This window comes from Terrapene carolina, unplaced genomic scaffold, assembly GCF_002925995.2.
Source record: "Terrapene carolina triunguis isolate 2854851 unplaced genomic scaffold, T_m_triunguis-2.0 Scaffold132, whole genome shotgun sequence".
NCBI lineage: Eukaryota > Metazoa > Chordata > Testudines > Emydidae > Terrapene > Terrapene triunguis.
Genome location: NW_020664483.1, coordinates 19327308 through 19349161, shown reverse-complemented (window position 1 = coordinate 19349161; position 21854 = coordinate 19327308). Strand labels below are relative to the sequence as shown.

Genomic DNA, 21854 nt, shown 5'->3' with positions numbered 1-21854 from the left:
GACTGTGTTTTACCATGGCTGCCTGCAAGCTGAAATCTGTGACCTGGCACTGCGTGAGTGATCTCTCACACCAAACAGGCAGGCCCTCCATATAAGAGGAAAAATGCGACCTTGTAACGAAAGCACATCTGCTGTGTAATGTGAACAGCAAAATGTAACATAAAAGAGAGTACCCATTGTTCTCTAAAATGTATCTTTTTTAACCACCTCTCCCTTCTCATCCACCAGCTGCACATGTCTCTCCTTCGCAGAGGCTAGTGAATATTCGAAAACGTAAGCGAAGGACACGTGACGAAATGTTTACAGAACTACAGACTGCCTCCCACGCTGACAGAGCACAGCAGAATGCGTGGAGGCAGTCAATGACTGATTATCGAAAAGCCCAATATGAGCGAGAGGAGAGGTGGCGGGCTGAATCGCGGGCTGAGGAAGAGAGATGGCGGGCTGAATCGCGGGAGGAACAGAGGAAGTTGCAGGCTGAAGATGAGAGGTGGCGTCAGCTTGCACACAGAAAGCAAGAGTTCATGCTCCGTCTACTGGAGCATCAAACTGATATGCTACAGCGTATGGTTGAGCTGCAGGAAAGGCAGCAGGAGCACAGACCGCCGCTACAGCCCCTGTGTAACCAACAGCCCTCCTCCCCAATGCTACAGCGTATGGTTGAGCTGCAGGAAAGCCAGCAGGAGCAGAGACCGCCGCTACAGCCCCTGTGTAACCAACAGCCATCCTCCCCAAGTCCCATTGCCTCCTCACCCAGACGCCCAAGAACACGGTGGGGGGGCCTTCGGCCACCCACTCACTCCACCCTAGATGATTTCCATAGCAATAAGTTTTAAAGTTTTCAATTGGAGTTTGTCCTTTTCCTTTCCTCCTCCCCCACCCATCCCGGGCTACCTTTCCAATTATCCCCCTAGTTGTGTGATGAAGTAATAAAGAATGCATGAATGTGAAGTAACAATGACTTTATTGCCTCTGCAAGTGGTGCTTGAAGGGGGGAGGGTAGTAGGGGAGGGTGGGGTTGTTGGTTTACAGGGAAGTAGAGTTAACCGGGTCGGGGGGGGGGCGGAGATTTCATCAAGGAGAAACAAACAGAAGTTTCAAACCGTAGCCTGGCCAGTCACAAAACTGGTTTTCAAAGCTTCTCTGATGCGCACCGCGCCATGCTGTGCTCCTCTAACCGCCCTGGTGTCTGGCTGCGCGTAATCAGCGGCCAGGCGATTTGCCTCTACCTCCCACCCAGCCATAAATGTCTCCCCCTTACTCTCACAGAGATTGTGGAGCGCACAGCAAGCAGCAATAACAATGGGGATATTCTTTTCGCTGAGGTCTGAGCGAGTCAGTAAGCTGCGCCAGCGCGCTTTTAAACGCCCAAATGCACATTCCACCACCATTCGGCACTTGCTCAGCCTGTAGTTGAGCAGGTCCTGACTCCTGTCCAGGCTGCCTGTGTACGGCTTCATGAGCCATGGCATTAAGGGGTAGGCTGGGTCCCCAAGGATCACGATAGGCATTTCAACATCCCCAACGGTTATTTTCTGGTCCGGGAAGAAAGTCCCTTCCTCCAGCTTTCTAAACAGAGCAGAGTGCCTGAAGACGCGAGCATCATGTACCCTTCCCGGCCAGCCCACGTTGATGTCGGTGAAACGTCCCTTGTGATCCACCAGGGCTTGCAGCAGCATTGAAAAGTACCCCTTGCGGTTTATGTAGTCGGTGGCTTGGTGCGCCGGTGCCAAGATAGGGATATGGGTTCCGTCTATCGCCCCACCACAGTTTGGGAATCCCATTGCAGCAAAGCCATCCACTATGGTCTGCATGTTTCCCGGAGTCACTACCCTTGATATCACCAGGTCTCTCATTGCCCTGGCAACTTGGATCACAGCAGCCCCCACAGTAGATTTGCCCACTCCAAATTGATTCCCGACTGACCGGTAGCTGTCTGGCGTTGCAAGCTTCCACAGGGCTATCGCCACTCGCTTCTCAACTGTGAGGGCTGCTCTCATCCTGGTATTCTGGCGCATCAGGGCAGGGGAAAGCAAGTCACAAAGTTCCATGAAAGTGCCCTTACGCATGCGAAAGTTTCGCAGCCACTGGGAATCGTCCCACACCTGCAGCACGATGCGGTCCCACCAGTCTGTGCTTGTTTCCTGGGCCCAGAATCGGCGTTCCACGGCATCAACCTGCCCCAGGAACACCATGATTTCCACATTGCTGGGGCCTGTGCCTTGTGAGAGGTCTATGTCCATGTCCATTTCCTCATCACTCTTGTCGACGCGCTGCAATCGCCTCCTCCTCCTCCTCGCCTGGTCCTGGTTTTGCTTTGGCATGTCCTGGCTCTGCATATACTCCAGCACAATGCGCGTGGTGTTCATAGTGCTCATAATTGCCGCGGTGATCTGAGCGGCCTCCATGATCCCAGTGCTAGCTATGGCGTCTGGTCTGAAAAAAGGCGCGAAAGTAGTATCTGACGGACCAGGGGAGGGAGGGAGGGAGGGAGGGAGGGGCGAGTGACGACATGGTGTATAGGTACAGGGAATTAAAATCAAGAAAGGTGGCTTTGCATCAGGGAGAAACACAAACAACTGTCACACAGAATGCCCCCCCCACCCCAAGATTGAACTCAAAAGCCAGCGTTTAACAGGAGGGAGGGAGGGGGGAAGCAAATGAATACAGAATAAATCTATTTTTTACATCTTAAGACGACGGTGCAGCATGACTGATAGCCCTTGGCATTTTCTGGGTGCTTGGCAGCAAATACTGGGCGCTTGGCAGTAAGCCTTCAGGTCTACTGCACAATATGATACCCACTGCAGTATGACAACAATGGATACCAGTCGTAATATACTATCTACTGCCCAAAAGGCAAGGGGTTGCTGCTGTGTAGCAATCTAGCCCCACGTCTGCCAGCCCCATGTCTGCCAGCACCCAGATCGCCATCGGCCTCTTCTGGGTGCTTAGCAGACAATACTGGGCACTTGGCAGAAAATAGCATACTACGACTCTGCTAACGTGCAATGAGCCAACAGGGCGCGTGGCAGAAAATGGCATACTACGACTGATAACCATCATTGTCTGCCCGGGTGTCCATGATTGACAGCCACTGCAGTACGACGACGACGGATACCAGTCGTAATAAACCATCTTCTACCAAAAGGCAAGGGGCTGGTGCAATGCAGCCCTACGGCTGCCAGCCCCACAGCTGCCCGCACCCAGATCGCCAATGAAGGCTACCAGTCATGCTGCACCGTCTACCGCCAAAAGGCAGTTAGCTGCTGCTGCTGTGTAGCAATGCAGTCCCACGTCTGCCGGCACCTAGATGACATATGGTGATGGTGAGCTGAGCTGAGCGGGCTCCGTGCTTGCCGTAGTATGTTGTCTGCACAGGTAACCCAGGTAAAAAGGCGCGAATCTATTGTCTGCCGTTGCTGTGACGTAGGGGGAGGGACCTGACGACAGGTACCCAGAACCCCCCACGGCACTGTTTTGCATCATCCGGGCATTGGGATCTCAACCCATAATTCCAATGGGCGGCGGAGACTGCGGGAACTGTGGGATAGCTACCCATAGTGCAATGCGCCGGAAGTCGACACTAGCCTCGGTACTGTGGACGCGGTCCGCCGAACTAATGCGCTTAGAGCATTTTATGTGGGGACACACACAATCGGCTGCATACAACTGATTTCTATAAAACTGGCTTCTATTAATTCGATCTAATTTCGTAGTGTAGACATACCCTCAGAAGGAAAGCTTAAACCGCTTGTGCTGTGCTCCTTCTTTTAAAGTGAATGTAATGTTCATGAAAAGTACTGGCATGACAGCTTGGAGATGAAATTACTTCTGTTTAGTCACAGAACAGGTATAGTACAGACTATGCATGCTTCCCTTCACAGCCCCACCAATCTGTTCTGCTCTTCTCTAGAAAGAACAGTTCTGAGTGATAGGATAGTTCAGTCTCTGATCATTCAATCCTCAGCTTCTTAGTCAACTGTGATGGTGGCTTCTGCTTACTGGGAACCAAACAAATGATTGACTCTTTACCATTAGCTAACAGTAACAGTTTTGGACATTACTGATCTGGGCTGGCTCTGAAGTGGTGACAAAGTGAAAGGCTCTGTTATCCTATTATAAATGTACCTTCACTGTATCTATTTGACAGACTGAGAACTTCTGATTCCAGTGATGTCATTTTGGCAACTTTCATGAGCACTAAATTAATTTCAAAACACTACATTGAATGGATAGCCCACACCCCAAACTCAGAAGCATTGTCCTAGAGATGCTGCAGTCACAATGAACATACTGAACAAGAAACATCCAATTTAGGCGCAAATGTAGGATGTGCATATGCCAAAGCTGAAACTATAATCTTTTGCAGCTGCTCGACATTCAGTTAAGTAGTAGCCTTCATATCAAACTTATAAAACAACTACTTGCTTGCTCTATTGCTCAAGTACCTGGATGCTTAAAGGTGCTTGCCAGCAAAAGGATGAAAGCAAATGAAGCATTTACTCCCTGGCTTCGTGTTTATTTTGAGTTCACTGTAAGTAAGGGGGGGAAGAGGGGAGGAAGAATCTTGGAGTATAGCTCCAGAGAGATTGCTGCTGTTTGCTAGCAGGGATACTTTCTCACTTTAAAAGCACCTATCAAGTGAATCACTTTGTTTTCCTACACATGGAAAATACAGTATTAATCATTTAGTCATAAATGTCTCTATCAGTGGCCCAATATTCCAGAGAAAGAAGTTCCTCATTGCTCCTACTCTGAAAAAAGTTATAGAAGTATCTTTTAATTCACTAAATCCAGTACTCTCTAGTATAAATGCTATAAAACTTACTCACCCCATTTCCTCTTTTACCAGCAGCCAGGCAGCATGCTATGAGCCATCAGCCACACAGAGTAAGAAGAGAAAAAAAATACAAGTGAAATCAAGCCCCAACAACATTCAATCATCAAACTATCTGACAGTGCTGTTAATACAAATCACTTTGTTCTAAAAGGGAAACTAATGTTTGTAAAGCCAAGAATTTCCAGATACTTATTAGGAGTTTAAATTACACTTTCATTTTGCTTTGGAACTGAAAGAATAAGACAGGAGTAAACCCTCAATCCCACAGGTTTACCATCTGATTTTTTTTAAAGAGAAGATTATCAATTTTTTTTAAGTATTCCCTCTTTGCAGGAGTAGTCCCCTGTTATCTAAGTATGAGCTCTCCCCTGCTTACTGTCCCAAAAACATATCCAATAAAGAGCTCTTATCTCCCCTGGGGCAGGCACTCAGAAGCAAAGGTAATTTTTTTTTTTAGTTGGATCAATTTTCACTATGGCTATTGGAAATCTATGGGGGGAATTTTAACAAATGCTGCTCTGAGCTTTTATCCCAATTTTTTAAATAAAGTATGTGTGAAAACTGTACACACTTCTCAAATCTTTCACTCAAAATATATTTCTTAAAAAAAAAAAGGGCCCTTCTTTTTTTTTTCTCATAACAATGAAACAAGTGATTTTATGGCAGTCAAGCAAGCATTTTTAAACAACTAAGTAGTATGCAGAGCACATAATGTTCCAGGACAATCTGGCAGTGGGAAAACTAATGGATGAAAACCAAAATCCAGGTAGATCACAAGGGCCTGGTATTAAAAGAAGAAACACTAGAAAATGAACATTTGCTTTCCTATGTTACCACTGAAACCTGTAACCTTCTATTGTTTCTCTAATACCTTGATATTCCCCTCCATTTGCTCTTTGGCCCTGCTATTTTAAATAACCAATATGACTCTTCCTGAGCTAGTCTGCAAGGCCACTTCTTCCATCCTCACTTAAATCTTGCCTGAAAACCGACTTCTTACCCAATATCTACAATAATTAAGTCAATAAAATTTTTATCCTTATCTCTAACATTTTAGATTATCAAAATAATCTGTCATCCATCTTAACCCTACTTTATCTTAACCTTATTCCTGATATCCCAAACGCCTCTATTTTGTCCCCATCACATATTGTGTTGCATCTGAAATTTCACTGTGTCTTTTCTAAAGGACCTAGCACATTTTGGCGTGCTGTATAATTCAGGGCAAGAGGCTGGCCCTCTCTGATTTCAGACACTTCTGTTGAAATTAAAAATCTGCATTTATCACAAAGAGCAGTAAAATCTGAAGTATTATGCAGACTTTCTGTGGTGAGAGTTTCTGGCAGCCTCAATTTTCACCCCCTAATACTGTGCCATCATCTTCTAGCCCAAGATTAGCTGGGCAACAAAAAGGGCATAAAGCCCTCAACTGTTAAACCCTAACTTATAAAATTAGTAATTGATGAGGATGCTGTAACTCTGCCTAAGAAGGAAATGCCTTTAACTTGATTGAATAAAGTAGGTTTGTGTGTGTAGGATTTGCTTATGGCTAAATGCCATGGTACACTGGCCCATAAAGGGAAACTTGGATTTATTTGATCTGAAAAGAAAGACCAGTAAAAATGACTTTGTTGTAAATGCTGTCTGCAAAGACATTTCAGAAGTAATAACTGGGAAAGAGGGGCCAAAAACAAAACAGGAGTTCTGACTATAATGAATTTTTGCTCATCTCATTTGAAAATTCTGATGTCCTGAACACATACAAGCTTCTGAATGACTATCTCATTCCTCTCAGTTTGAGAAAAGCGAATCAGGTTTCTCATCGGACAACACTGGCTCTAGGATAAAGAGTTAAAATGAAGTTCCCCATTTCAAACATTTCCAGAGAGATAGAACAAAAATTCTGTAGATGTCAGTGAATAGGTGGAAGGGGACTAAAAATAAACTAAAAATAAGCTAGTATTATGTAGCATTCCAAATCTATCTAGTAGTAGACTAGGGGGGACTCAAAAGCAACCAATATGGAATAGGTTTCAGAGTAGCAGCCGTGTTAGTCTGTATCCGCAAAAAGAACAGGAGTACTTGTGGCACCTTAGAGACTAACAAATTTATTAGAGCATAAGCTTTCGTGGGCTACAGCCCACTTCTTCGGATTCATAATATGGAATAGCATTTAGTTCTCTGAAACTCATATCCCTTTAAGTATAAAGTTGGATACCTAGCTGAGGTCTTGTTACTTTTGAAATTTAGGCTACATCTATTGACTGCACACACTTTAAATCTTGTTACTGCTATTGTAATTAGAAGTGTACCTAGACTATCCAAGTCAAATGCAAATCACAAGAAACTTAACATCCAAAAATCATCAAATATATCTAAAATTTTATTGATGGAATATTAAACCTAATTCTATATATACATTACATTGTTTAAAATAAATCAAATCATCCCCATCTAGGTGTACAAATGTGATGTAAACCACATACCTAGCCAGACACCAAACCCTATTCCTCCCACCAAGCCATGCCTCCTTTTGTCAAACCACACATACTTTCTGCTGAGTCTGCTGGTTTGTGGGACGGGGATGGGGTGAAGATAGAAGAAGGCTGGGGAGTGGAGCAAGTGATGCTGGTTAGAAGCCACAGGTGCTTTTGCAATACAGAATATTTCAGGGTTCACATAAATGTTTCACTTATTCCCCTCAGATCTGCACCTTGAGTGTTGAGGTATGCAGATGGGGAGATTTGAGTAGGACCTCTCCTTTATCTGCTCACCATAACCTTTTCAGTTGCTCCATACAGATCTGTGGATCCTAGGTTCTGCTGCTCTACATGTACCCATTTACTGAGAAGTTGCACTAAGTAACCTCTCCCCAAAATGAGAGAGAGATGCACGGCATCTGTATGCTGCTGATAACAACCCCAGGCCCCCTCCCCATCAGTCTCACATACACTGACTAGGATAATTTAGCCGTTCCCTGGATCAGAGAATCACTTCTCAGGGCAGAGTATCCAAAACCTCCACCTTGTGTTTTCCAGCTAAGAAGTCACAGTCCAAGGTAGAGTCATCATGACCTCATGGTCAATGGTATCAAAAGTCAACAAAAGAGATAAAAGAATCAGCCTGGGCACTTGACCACTCTCCATCATTAAGAGAAGATCAACCACTAATTAAATCGGTGGAGCATCTATAAAATACATGTGCCTACAATCTGATTGAAAGCAATACATCAACTGAAGGACTTCAAAGCAGAACAAAGTTGCTTATGCCACAATCTTCTCAAACTTCCAAAAGCATCCCTTTCCTAAACATCAGTAAAATAAGCTGATCACTTTTCGAGGTGCATTCCCCTAGGACTCCATTTCCTTTATTGGTGTGACATGTCTTTCTACTGGATAAACTAAACTATTATTAGATTGCAATAATTGTTTAACACATTATACCTTCAATCTTGCCTATGCTCCCATTCACAGTGAATCCCATTTTCTACACCACAGGTAAACGACTACATCACTAATGACTTGATCCAAAAACCCAGTGAAAACTGGAATCTTTCCACTGGGCTTTTGGATTAGGCCTAAGTCACAAGAAGATACAAGACTCTCCAAAAACAGTCTTGTAAAGACTGAGTTCTACTGACTAGGCTTCTAGCAGGAAGTCAATCCATCTTTGGAAAAGAAAAGCTATCAATGACTTACTACAATATCTAACGCCAATATTTAAAAAGGGCTCTAGAGGTGATCCCGGCAATTACAGACCGGTAAGTCTAACGTCGGTACCGGGCAAATTAGTTGAAACAATAGTTAAGAATAAAATCGTCAGACACATAGAAAAACATAAACAGTTGAGCAATAGTCAATATGGTTTCTGTAAAGGGAAATCGTGTCTTACTAATCTATTAGAGTTCTTTGAAGGGGTCAACAAACATGTGGCCAAGGGGGATCCAGTGGACATAGTGTACTTAGATTTCCAGAAAATCTTTGACAAGGTCCCTCACCAAAGGCTCTTGAGTAAATTAAGCTGTCATGGGATAAAAGGGAAGGTCCTTTCATGGATTGAGAACTGGTTAAAAGACCGGGAACAAAGGGTAGGAATTAATGGTAAATTCTCAGAATGGAGAGGAGTAACTAGTGGTGTTCCACAAGGGTCAGTCCTCGGACCAATCCTATTCAACTTATTTATAAATGATCTGGAGAAAGGGGTAAAAAGTGAGGTGGCAAAGTTTGCAAATGATACTAAACTGCTCAAGATAGTTAAGACCAAAGCAGACTGTGAAGAACTTCAAAAAGATCTCACAAAACTAAGTGATTGGGCAACAAAATGGCAAATGAAATTTAATGTGGATAAATGTAAAGTAATGCACATTGGAAAAAATAACCCCACCTATACATACAATATGATGGGGGCTAATTTAGCTAAAACAAGTCAGGAAAAAGATCTTGGAGTCATCGTGGATAGTTCTCTGAAGATGTCCACGCAGTGTGCAGAGGCGGTCAAAAAAGCAAACAGGATGTTAGGGATCATTAAAAAGGGGATAGAGAATAAGACTGAGAATATATTATTGCCCTGAGGTAAATCGATGGTACGCCCACATCTCAAATACTGCGTACAGATGTGGTCTCCTCATCTCAAAAAAGATATACTGGCACTAGAAAAGGTTCAGAAAAGGGCAACTAAAATGATTAGGGGTTTGGAATGGGTCCCATATGAGGAGAGATTAAGGAGGCTAGGACTCCTCAGCTTGGAAAAGAGGAGACTAAAGGGGGATATGATAGAGATATATAAAATCATGAGTGATGTGGAGAAAGTGGATAAGGAAAAGTTATTTACTTATTCCCATAATACAAGAACTAGGGGTCACCAAATGAAATTAATAGGCAGCAGGTTTAAAATAAATACAAGGAAGTTCTTCTTCACGCAGAGCACAGTCAACTTGTGGAACTTCTTACCTAAGGAGGTTGTGAAGGCTAGGACTATAACAGTGTTTAAAAGAGAATTGGATAAATTCATGGTGGTTAAGTCCATTAATAGCTATTAGCCAGGATGGGTAAGGAATGGTGTCCCTAGCCTCTGTTTGTCAGAGGATGGAGATGGATGGCAGGAGAGAGATCACTTGATCATTGCCTGTTAGGTCCACTCCCTCTGGGGCACCTGGCATTGGCCACTGTCGGTAGACAGGATACTGGGCTAGATGGACCTTTGGTCTGACCCGGTACGGCCGTTCTTATGATGGTCAATTTTAATAAGCCATACTTTTTTTTTTTGTTAGTGGGGAAGAGAAGAAAGTGGATTTAAGCAAAGAGCTGTTCAAGCTAAAAGCACCCACTGTATCAATACAAATTCTAGAGGCCCAATCTTGTAGTTCTTTCATGGGCATAGCTCCAACCAAACTCAATAAGAGTTTTGTTGACAAATTCTGCTGGGAAGGGGAAAATCTAAAGTCAGTTCTGTAGTTGTCTCATTCTCGTCACTCTCCTGGGCTCTCTTAACTTAATATCTGGATATGGTGTTTTAAAAAAATCTTTGTAAAATAAACTAACCAGTCCCTATTGGAAAAAAATCCCTACAAAAAAATCTAATAAAGGGATTTGAGAAGGTATATCAAACTTAAAGGGACACGGTCAGGACTGGTTGGCCTTTTGGCTAAGACCAAGCATCAGGTCAGTATAATATTTGCCAGAGGATGTATCACTCCCTCAGTGATGGAAAGAATGATTTCATAGGTCACTTTCACCCACACAGTGGTGGATGGACTGAATAATATAAAGGCCCTTTACATCCTTTAGTTAGGCCTACCCTCAGCCTTTCTGAAAGAACAAGCATAGAGTTTGGCCTGTCATGAAATAGGGATCTTTAAACCAATGCAAGAAATATTGGAGTAGGGAATAAGAATGCTTAAGATTTTGTTAGACACACAATATACTAACCCAGGGGTCGGCAACGTTCGGCACACGGCTCGCCAGGGTAAGCACCCTAGCAGGCCGGGCCAGTTTATTTACCTGCTGACGCGGCAAGTTCGGCCGATCGCGGCCCCCGCTCGCCGCGGTTCGCCGTCCCGGGCCAATGGGGGCGGCGGGAAGCCGCGGCCAGCACATCCCTCGGCCCGCGCCGCTTCCCGCCGCCCCCATTGGCCCGGGATGGCGAACCACGGTGAGTGGGGACCGCAATTGGCCGAACCTGCCGCGTCAGCAGGTAAATAAACTGGCCCGGCCCGCTAGGGTGCTTACCCTGGTGAGCCACGTGCCGAACGTTGCCGACCCCTGTACTAACCGATGCATCCACTAAATCATTACTGAAGAAAAATGTAGTTGTACTGATGGAATATTGTTTACCTGAACACACACTGTCTGATTCATTATACTGTGTATATATATAGTATATGATTAAGAGTGCCTCACAAGATACAGGAAGTACATCTTAATATTGTTTGCATAATGACTCATGTTAAATTATAAATTAAAACAGCCTACAATAGTAATGAAGAATATACATTTGAATGAGAGAATATGTTGATTGCAGAATACCGTACTGCAGCACTTGTTAGATACAGATTTACACATCCTCATTTTAGATAGTATTTCTGGGTTTTTATTCATTCACATAATTGTAGTTGCGCCTCCAAAATAGGGGAGAAAATGTAAAAAATTACAAGCTAGTGGTTTCTAAGAAAGTTTCCCAAGGGAGTTAACTATGTTAAGTGCTATCATGAGTCAAATTTCATATCTTCTCTCCTGACTTCAAAAGTAAAAGCCTTAAATAAATTGCACCAGAATTAGGAGTTACCAACTTCTCTGCTGCTGGCCAGTTCCAATTAAGAGGACCACTAGTCAAGAGATTCAGGTAGATGGAGAGACAAGGGTGTGTGGTCTGAGCACATGCCTGGGAGCCAAAAGTTTATTGTGTTGATTACAACATGAATATTTTTATTCTAATACTGTCTGAGGGACTATGGGAGCCAGATATGATATACTGTGTCCAGTCCCAGCCACCTTATTAGAAAAAAGATGAAGCGGGGAAATTCCAAGAGGTATACACAGTTCTGTAGGGAGTAATGACTACAGATATGACAAGCCTATTTGCATGAATGTCATGTGCCAGGATGGTGGATCACAACTTAAGCTAGAGGAGGGCCAGATGATAATTTCTCTAGAATTTTTTAAACAAAGAGCAATTAACACTTTAACTTTCTCCCTTATGAAAAGGCATGATTCATTTCCTATTCAAACATATTTGTTTCCCACAAACCTGGCGTTCTTACTCATGATTTATTTGCAACAGGAATGCTGATTCATGAAACTGAGGGTAGAGAAGACTTTTTAATACACCTCTACCTCGATATAACGCTGTCCTCGGGAGCCAAAAAATCTTACCACGTTATAGGTGAAACCGCATTATATTGAACTTGCTTTGATCCACCGGAGTGCGCAGCCCCGCCCCCCCGGAGCACTGCTTTACGCGTTATATCCGAATTCGTGTTATATCGGGTCGCGTTATATCGGGGTAGAGGTGTATTAAAGATACTAATCCTATGTAATTTCAAATTTGTGGCACTGCTTTGTGTCCTTCATTTTGGGCCTTTGTCCTATGTTTTATCCTTGGCAGGATGAGAACTATGGTGGTTAATTACAGTTAGTATATTATCAAAAGGCAGCACCTGAAAACTTCTTTAGTAGTTGTCTGAAAAGAACTTTACATGCTGAAAACATTCTGTGCCACACAAATGGTTAACAAAAGGGAGGATGTCTGTAGGTGTCTTTCTATCCTAAAACAATTTATGTTCTTGTGTAGTAAAGTATGAAAGAAGAATTGAGAGAGGAATTGGATCTTTACAGCACAAAATATTCTGGTATGGACAATGTTATGGTATTTGCTGCTTTCCAGAATAATACATGCTAATGCAATATAAATAAAATAATCCTAAAATACATCATCTTTAATGGAAATATGACTTACAAAATACTATAACATCATAAAAGGAAAGATACACATTTGTTGGTCTGAATTCTTGATTTGCCAACTCAATCTCCCCAGCTCGCATCCGACTGTAAGCTTGGTGTACTGGGGACTAGACAGCATGCAGCAGTTCAAGTCAGCAAAGGGAACCCATGTGAGTACAAACTATTTTTTTCCCATTTGCAGCCAAGCTTGTTTCCATCTGCTTTGCAACAATTACTCTACTTGCTTAAACTAATGTCAAAGCATCACTGAGACAGAATTGCAATGCAATGATGCCCTCTACTGAGGCATTATTGCAAGGACCCATAAGAAAAAAACAGCAGCATCATTTCCTTGCTCTTCTATATAGTTGAGCCATTAAATAAGATTTTGAGTGACAAGACAAACTCAACTCAACTAGAGCTGCCAAGCTGTGTGTAGCTCTTCGAATAATATATTTTAGTGGATGATGCAGGGACCTGATGACATAACAGCAAGAGTTGCGATTTTAACCCCCAGTTCAGCCCATCACTTTATTTTTGTCCCATTGAGGATAAGACAGTTACTGGAGTGAGGAGCAATGGGGCATGGAAGGCAGATGAGGGAGAGGGAAAGGGCTGAGTTAATGGGAATTACTGGGTACACCACACTTTTGAAAATCAGGCCCCTTATTTAAGTGCCTAAATATGGACTTAGGAGCCAACCTGCAGGCATCCATTTTTCAGAAATCTTAGCCAAGGTGCCTGACATTTTACAGATATTCAAAGAACCTGCTTGGATACATCTGTGCTCCCATTTTCAGCCATCTTGTAGAATGCTTGTTGAGTAATCTCCTTTCTGTATAACAACAGGACCACGCAGAGGTCAGAGGAAGAAATCAGGCCAACAAGATTACAAGACAACTTGTTTTTGTGTTAGTCTACCAGGTACGGCAGCTGTTGGACAGTACACACTGACCTTAACTCGGCCATTTAGAATGGGAAGTGAAAAAGAATCCTATAGCCAACTGGAATTTCAGAGGGATTTTAGATAGGCAGAATGGGTGGGATCCACAAAAGGACTTAGGTGTTGCAACGCTAAGTGTCACAGCACCTAATTTTTTGGTGCCAAGAAAATCACAGGGACAACGCTCCAATCCACAAAGCCTGAGTTAGGCACCTAAGCAATGCGTGGAGAGAGATAGGAGCCTTAGAATGGGATCCACAAAAGCCAGCATGCTAGGTGCAGAGCCGCCTAAGCTAGCCAATGGGAGATGCCACCCAGATGGGGGTTTGCTAAGCCTCACTTTTCTCTCAGCGATAGGTACCAATGTCTTAGCTGCAGGGAGGAGCCTATATTAATTTAGCAATCCACGAACGAGAACCTACTATCTCAAGTCAGATGGCTTAAATGCCTAAGGTGTTTCCCATGGGAATGAGGCGCCTACCTTGCTCCACACAAAACAGCTGGATGAGGAGATGAAGATGGTGTTGCCAAGTGTTCCCTCTAACTTTTTACGTCCATGTGCGGAATGAATTTTGTTATGTGACATATCACCTTCATATTGGTGCACATAACAAAATTCATGTGGTGGGGGTGGGGCCGAGGGGTTCGGAGTGTGGGAGGGGACTCAGGGCTGGGGCCGAGGGTAGAAGTGTAGAATCTGGGGTGTGGCCAGAGATGAGGGGTTCGGAGTGTGGGAGGGGACTCAGGGCTGGGGCAGAGGGTTGGAGTGCAGGCTCTGGGGTGGGGCCAGGGATGAGGGGTTCGGGGTGCAGGAGGGGGCTAAGGGCTGGGGCAGAGGGTTGGGTGCAGGGAGTGAAGGCTCTGGCGTGGGGCCTGAGATGAGGGGTTTGGGGTGCAGGAAGGGGCTCAGGGCTGGGGCAGAGGGTTGGGATGCGGGCTCTGGGGTGGGGCCAGGGATGAGGGGTTTGGGGGTGCAGGCTGCCCTGGGACTGCAGTGGGGAGAGAGGACTCCACCCTGCAGCAGCTCAGGGCAAGAGGAGAGGCGCCTTTCCCCGGCTATGGCAGCTCTGGCGGGCCTGGGCTGGGCCGAAGGAGGGGCTCCTCTCCGCAGCAAGTCCGGAGCAGGTCCATGTTGGGGCTGGGGGAGGGGCACCTCTTCCCCTGCCATGGCAAAACCACACTGGGGCCGGCAGGGAGGCGCACCTCTCCCCTGGCCACGGCAAGTCCGGGACAGGTCCATGTTGGGGCTGGGGGAGGGACACCTCTCCACTGGCTGTGGTAAATCCACACTGGGGCCGGCGGGAAGGGGTGCCTCTCCCCCGGCCGCAGCAGGTCCGCGCTGGGACCGGTGGGGAGGGGCGCCTCTCCCCCGGCCACAGCAGGTCTGTGCTAGGGCTGGCGGGGAGGGGCGCCTGTCCCTGCCGCAGCCCTAAGCCCCTGTGCAGGTCTTAATAGGCAGCTGCGCGGCCACGCAGCTTAGAGGGAACTTAGATGCTGCCCACCTTAACATTCAGCCCAGTAGTTAGAGCATTGACCTAGGATGTGACCCAGATTCAATTCTCTCCTCACTGCCAGAAGAGTGCTCTAACAATGAGATAAAAGTTATGAAGTGGGCACAAGCACCACCTCTATCTTGTCTGGCCAGATTTTGAATGAGACCCAATCCAGTAAGCAGCCTCTGACCACACCTACCGGATCGGTCCTGCATGCGGTCGAATAACTATCTTCCCTAGTTCATGAATTGCTTGTGGGCTTAAGTGTGTCCGATGCCTAGAGGGAGGCAGCTCAGAGAGAGCACACGCTCAGAAGCAGAAACACAGGAAAAAAAGATTATTTACCTGTACTGTAACTGTTGTTCTTAGAGATGTGATGCAGACTTGTATTCCGCTTAGGCGTGTGCATGCCCAGCACACTAGAACCAGAGAATTTTGCCTACCAGTACCCATGGGAGGTGGTTCTCACGCCTTGTGCTCATAGCTCCTCCCCAAGCTATATGAAGCAGCACAGCCTCAACTACCCCTCACTGCATGCCCAGAGACTGGACTCCGATGCAGAGGGGATGGAGAGTGGGCCGTGGAATATGCCTCTGCATCACATCTTAAAGAACAACAGTAACAATACAGATAAGTAACCATTTTTTCTTCTTTGAGTAAATGCAGACATGTATTCCACTTAGGTGACTCACAAGCACTACCATCCTAGAAAGTGGGGCTCGGAGTCTATCTAAGCAAGGATTGCAGGACCGCTCTACCCAAGCTAGCATTCGCCTGGATGATGCAGTAATGGCATAATGGTTCATAAACATATGTATGGATGACCACATGGCAGCCCTGCAAATGTCCAATATGGAGATGTCACGGAGGAACGCTATTGACGTAGATTCCACTCTTGTAGAATGAGCTTACACTCGCTGAGGAGGTATAGCCAAAGCTATTTCATATGCAGTCTTGCTACAGGATGTTATCCATGTAGAGATCATTTGTGAAGAGACCTCTTGCTCCTTCATATGATTCGCATATGACACAAACAGGCGAAGCGAAGCATGAAACGGATTAGTCATATCCAAGTAGAAAGCCAGACATCATCTGACATCTAACACATGGAGATGCCACTCCTCCAGAGATGAATGCGGGTTAGGAAAGAACACAGGTAAATATATTGCCTGGTTCAAATGAAACTGAGAAACAACCTTAGATAAAAGTTTGGGTGTGGCCATAAATTTACATTGTCTTTGGAGAATTGTGTATAAGGAGGCTCTGCCATCAGAGCCTGCAACTCAGATTCTCCTTACAGATGTTATCGCTACCAGGAATGCCCAAGCACAGCAAGCACCAAGTGTGGGGATCACCTCTCCACAGGATGGCTCATGTCTAAACCCTGGTGAGTGCGTCACCAGGCAAAAACTTAACTAACTCTAACACTAAATCTAACACTAATGGTGCTAGCTAACTATACACAACTAGGAAAAAACACTAAGATAGTGAGAGATTGTGATGTTAAGAACCACACAGAGCTCGGACTCCAGTCACGGGTGGTAAAAAGGAACTGCGGGGGGCAAAGGTGGCACCATCTCATATAGCCAGGGGAGGGGTTATGAGCATGAGGCACAAACACCGCCTCCTACGTGTACTGCTAGGCAAAATTTTCTGGCTCTCATGAGCTGGGCGCGCACACACCTGAGCGGAACACACTGCTGCATCTACTCAAAGAAGAAACTAGGGAACTTTTACCCTGAAAACTTAGGTGCTGAATGAGTTTAGATGCCTACTGGGTTTGGCAGGAGTTTTGTGGAAGGCAGTCGAGCCAAAACTGGGATTTAGCTGCCTAAACTCAATACTTAAGTGCCTAAATCTGGGGTTTAGGCACCTAAGTACCTTTGTGGCTCTGGACCTATGTAATTACCTACACTCGAATTTGCCCAAGATACAAGAAATAACACCCTTAATCTTAGTAAAAATGCCACAGGCTCTCTAATGATCACTAATGTCCAGGACCTTCATCCCACTATGTTTACTGAAAAATTGTACTCCACCTTAGATAAGAAGAGATTTATCTTAAGTATTTATAGGTTGCCATTCACAACAGTTAATCTCAATGCCAGTTTAGAATAGAAGGCAGATGCACACTATAAAACATGTTGTAACTAATATACTTAATACAGCAATAGTTTTCATTACCACTATATATTGTAATCTGTTGATTTGCCCAAAATTATTGGAGTGTCACATCTGTCCATTTTCTGCTATTTTCTAAACACGAGGATAGGAATGTAAACAGTTCAAATTTGACTAGACTGTCCACAAATTTTAGTACTTCACAACTGCATTCATCTAGTTTTCCAACAAACCATGAGTCAAGTAGCCAGGAAGTCTACTAAAATAAAATATGTACTTTTACCTCTTTTACAATGTTACACAGTTAGAGTTCATCTTCAAATTCTTTCATTTGTATTCTGCACTACCAATTACCATCTATTTCAGGAAAGGTACCAGCTGTGCTGTTCCTTCCCCGAGACAATCCACACTGCAGTGCTCAAGTCTTCACCAAAGGGAACTATACACCAAGGTTTTGAAGAAACTCCTTTTAGTTTTCAGATTTAAAGAAACTCATCCACTGAATATTGGAGTCATTCAGATATCTTTTTAATTAAAATAATACTTGGCAGGAGGAATGGGAGGATAGACTTTAAAAAGAGACTACAGTCTTTCTCTAATCATTTCTGAAAAAGACTTCATGATTAAAAATAGCATTGCTTAACTTATTCTTTATTTTTAGTGCATATTTAAAGGTACTATTTTATTTTGAAGCAAAATCAATTAAATGTAAGCCTTCTCCACTTCTTATGTTCCCAGGGCACATTCTTTGTTCTTACACGTTTAAGTTACAATGGTCAATAGAAGTATCTGTAAACACTTACCTCTCTAACGGACAACTGTGGTGGGAGCGACACAGAAAATACAAAGCTAGTAAACTGGTATTCAGCAGAATTAACCTTTTGGCACACCTAAAAGAGAAGGATAGAATCCTCAGTAAGGGAGTTAAACTGATAATCTTTTATGATATTCTTTATTCTAGTGCAAACCTTCTATAACATTACTTTTTGGTATACATTCACATATAAAATGACCATAAGCTCACTAAATCCTACCCAGTTAGAGACAGGGTTTTTAGGTTTCTTTAAGGTCTGTAACTTGCAGGCAGATTTTATATTATTGTCACAGTAAACCCTCATTGTTATGCTACTATAAAAGAAACCCAACTCAATATTTTATGTTGAAGCGAATCATAAAAATAAGACTAGGCTTGGCAGAATTAGATTTTTTAAAATAATTTCAAGGGATAATATAGATGTTTATGTTTAAACATTTTTTTTCAATTTTTAGCGATCTAAATTTTTCAAAGCTGTGTAAAACTGGGGGGAAAGGGGGAGTCAGATAATCATAGAATCACAGGGTTAGAAGAGACCGCAAGGGTCATCTAGTCTAACCCCCTTCCAAGGTGCGGGATTTGTTGTGTCTAAACCATCCAAAACAGATGGCTATCCAGCCGCTTCCTTTTGAAAACCTCCAGTGAAGGAGCTTCCATGATTTGAATCTATTTTGCCCCACACAAAGCACCCTAGTAAAATAGACTTTTAAATTATTTGAACTCCATTCACTTTTCACTAATGGCCACCTTGTTTAAACACCCAGTTTTGGAAAGGAAGAGCAAAAACATGGTAATCTTCTAAAACTTTAACTAGGTCTACTTTAAGGTACAGGCTATGATTAATTTAAAAAAATTTGGATGCATTAAATTAGGTTTGCCTAAAGACTGGCCTAATTTGTTACTGTGACTGCTTACAGTACATTATTTTTATATTACTATTAATTAAGAAAGAATATTCATTAAGAGGAATATTTCAGAGCAACACTTAGTAATTATTTAATGGCAGTAGACACTGCAATTCAAAAAGTTAAAACTTTGTAACTATTAAAACACAAATTGTCAACATCACATCACAAATATACAGAGTTAATATCCTTAAATTAAACTCTAATAAGTTCTCAAGCAGCATTTTTCTTACTTTGCCTATCTGTAAATTTAGATTATTATTAATGAATATATTTTTTCATTGGTTTATGTGTATACAGCGAAATTGACATTTACAAAAAAAAAAAATCTAATCCTTGCAAGCCTAAATAACACTTATTGAAGGGAACAATCCCACAGTCGTAGGGGAATGAAACAAATATAGTCTAATTCCATCTCTCGCTGTTGCAATTCTACAATAACACAAATGCAGAAGTCCTTACACTCACAAACATATTACTTTATTATTTTGAAGATTATGAATTACCCGAGATAAAATACTCTCTCTTTTATTTTAAAAGCAAATGCCTACATTATTTCAAGATTAGTGTGTAATTTTTACAAATATAAGAGGCAGCATCAGAGCCCAAAAAAACTAGCAGGCAGACTTTGTCTTTCCTATCTTTCCCTTTTTTACCCAGATACAGTATGTCCATAGGTACAGAATATATGGCCACTGCCTCCTTTGGCAGGCCCCACACATTGAGTGAAGCCTGTGGCACAGGTGAGCTCCTTCCTTAGGAGGCATCTATTCGCATCCGGTGGGCTCCCTCTCCTCTCAACTACCATTGTTGCTTCTCCTCGCTGGGAAGAGTGAAAATCCCAGTGGTATCCCACCCTCAAATTGGGAAAAGAATATCCCAGTGTTGCTCCCCAATGCCCAGGCCTGAAGAAGGGGAGTGAAAATCCCAACAGCAATCAAAAGCAAATGCTGCTGCTGCCTCTCCTCTCACCCTGCACGTCTCCTACCCATCCCCCAAACGTAACGGTCACGGCCCCTACCACCCTTCCTCTCTCCCCTCAAATGCTGCCAACCCTAAGTATTAGAAAACCATGAGTCTGCTCTCAAAAAATCATGAGAGAGTCTTAAAAATAATACATTTTCAGTTCTTTCTCTTATCCTTCCGCTGCTGGAGCCCTCAGGGTTGCTGCTGCCTCTCTGCCACCCTATCCACCCATCTGTGCAAAGGTCTCCTGATGTCTAGGAAATCAGCAGGAACAGGAGAGCACTACAACAGAGCACCATGCAGAGGTGTGTGACAAGCACTAGTTGACGTAGGGAAGGAAGAAGGATGGCAGCAACTGATTTTTGGGAGCAGGGCTATAACTGACTTTGGTTGCAGGGAGGGGAGTATCTAATTATTGGGAGAGAAGCAGGAACAGTTTGGGGATGGGGAACAGGTGCTGGGGAATAGAGATGGGATGAGGGGAAGGGAGAATGAGGAGCAAGGGTCCCTCTAAGCTGCACGGTTATATGGCCATGCAACCTGCTGGCAGGCATTGTAAACAACCATGTGCCTGTTGCAGAAGGGAGCTGCTCTTCTCTGAGCTGTCCCTACCTGTCCCTCCCTCTGGAGAAATGAAGTGTGAAAGGAAGCAGATAGGTGGTGAAAAGGAGGCAATAATGAACATGGAGCACAGAATGAATGAGGAGGGAAGGTAAGTCCAAGGAGCGGGAGGAAGGAGAAGGAAAGAATGAGTAAAGAGGTAGACAGAGAGATACACTGAGCAATCAAAATGAGTTATTTTGATACTCAGTCTTTCCAGAATCTAAGCTAACCCCTAATTCAGAATCTTGAGAACTTCAGTCTGTATCTGCTACTTAAGTATACAGCATCAGATATTTAACTAACTCCTATTAAGCACTGGCTGGTGTAATACCAGAGCTGTTAGCTACACACCTCTGCTGGAGTTCACAAACATATTTGGGGGCACTGTCCCAAAATCCACATATGTTGGTAACTGTTAAAAACATGTTTGCTTGCAGTGTTGTTGTAGCCATGTTGGTTCCAGGATATTAGAGAAACAAAGCGGGGGAGGTAATATCTTTTACTGGACCAACTTCTGCTGAAGGGCTCTGAAGAGCTTCTCTGTGTAGATCGAAAGCTTGTCTCTTTCACCAGCAGAAGCTGGTCCAATAAAAGATATTACCTCCCCCACCATGTCTCTCTAAAAACAAGTGGTAGCATTCCAATTAAAATCAATACTGTATGTCAATTGCACTGTTAGGATAAGGAGTTTCTCTTAAGAAAGAATCAGTCTTGGCTGTTTTTTAACCAATTGCTGTCAGGTTTTCTATTGCCACTCAATGGCATAACTTTAAAAAGTCAACACTAAAAATCTGGTCCATAACGAAGAATATATTTTGCCTATGAAAAAGGAACAAACTCATGCACTGTAACAATAGAAACTGCACAATTCTATCTGGTCCCAGTTTATTGGCTATGCTGAATCCAATGTTCATTCTACTAAATCAACTAGTCTTATTTATCAACACTAACATCAAAGCTTCCACTCAGTTTTGAAAGCCCCGCTCCACATTTCACTCTGTTACCCTAGCAATTTTATCCTTCATATATGGTGTTTATAATGCTCTTCACACTATCTTTTCCCCTAATTCACAGTCATATTTTCTCTGATAACTTGTATGCTTATAGTCTTTTGTACCACCAAATTACTTAACATTTTTCCTTAGTCTGTGGCTTCCTAAAGATAAGAATACATTATAAGGGCGATTCATGCTGCTTTACAACTCATCTATCCAGTAGAAATAAGCACC

At 43.5% G+C, this 21854-nt stretch overlaps 1 protein-coding gene across 1 annotated transcript in view; it reads right to left on the bottom strand.

Annotated features, from left to right (window-relative positions):
• Positions 1 to 21854, bottom strand: part of PUS10 (pseudouridine synthase 10) — a 78003-nt gene that overhangs the window by 42107 nt on the left and 14042 nt on the right. Inside the window, exons 3-4 of the mRNA XM_026653145.2 lie at positions 18141 to 18227; positions 4836 to 4870 (exon numbers count right to left, since the gene is read on the bottom strand). Of these exons, the coding sequence (XP_026508930.1) occupies positions 4836 to 4870; positions 18141 to 18227 (122 nt within the window). The remainder of the gene's footprint in view (positions 1 to 4835; positions 4871 to 18140; positions 18228 to 21854) is intronic.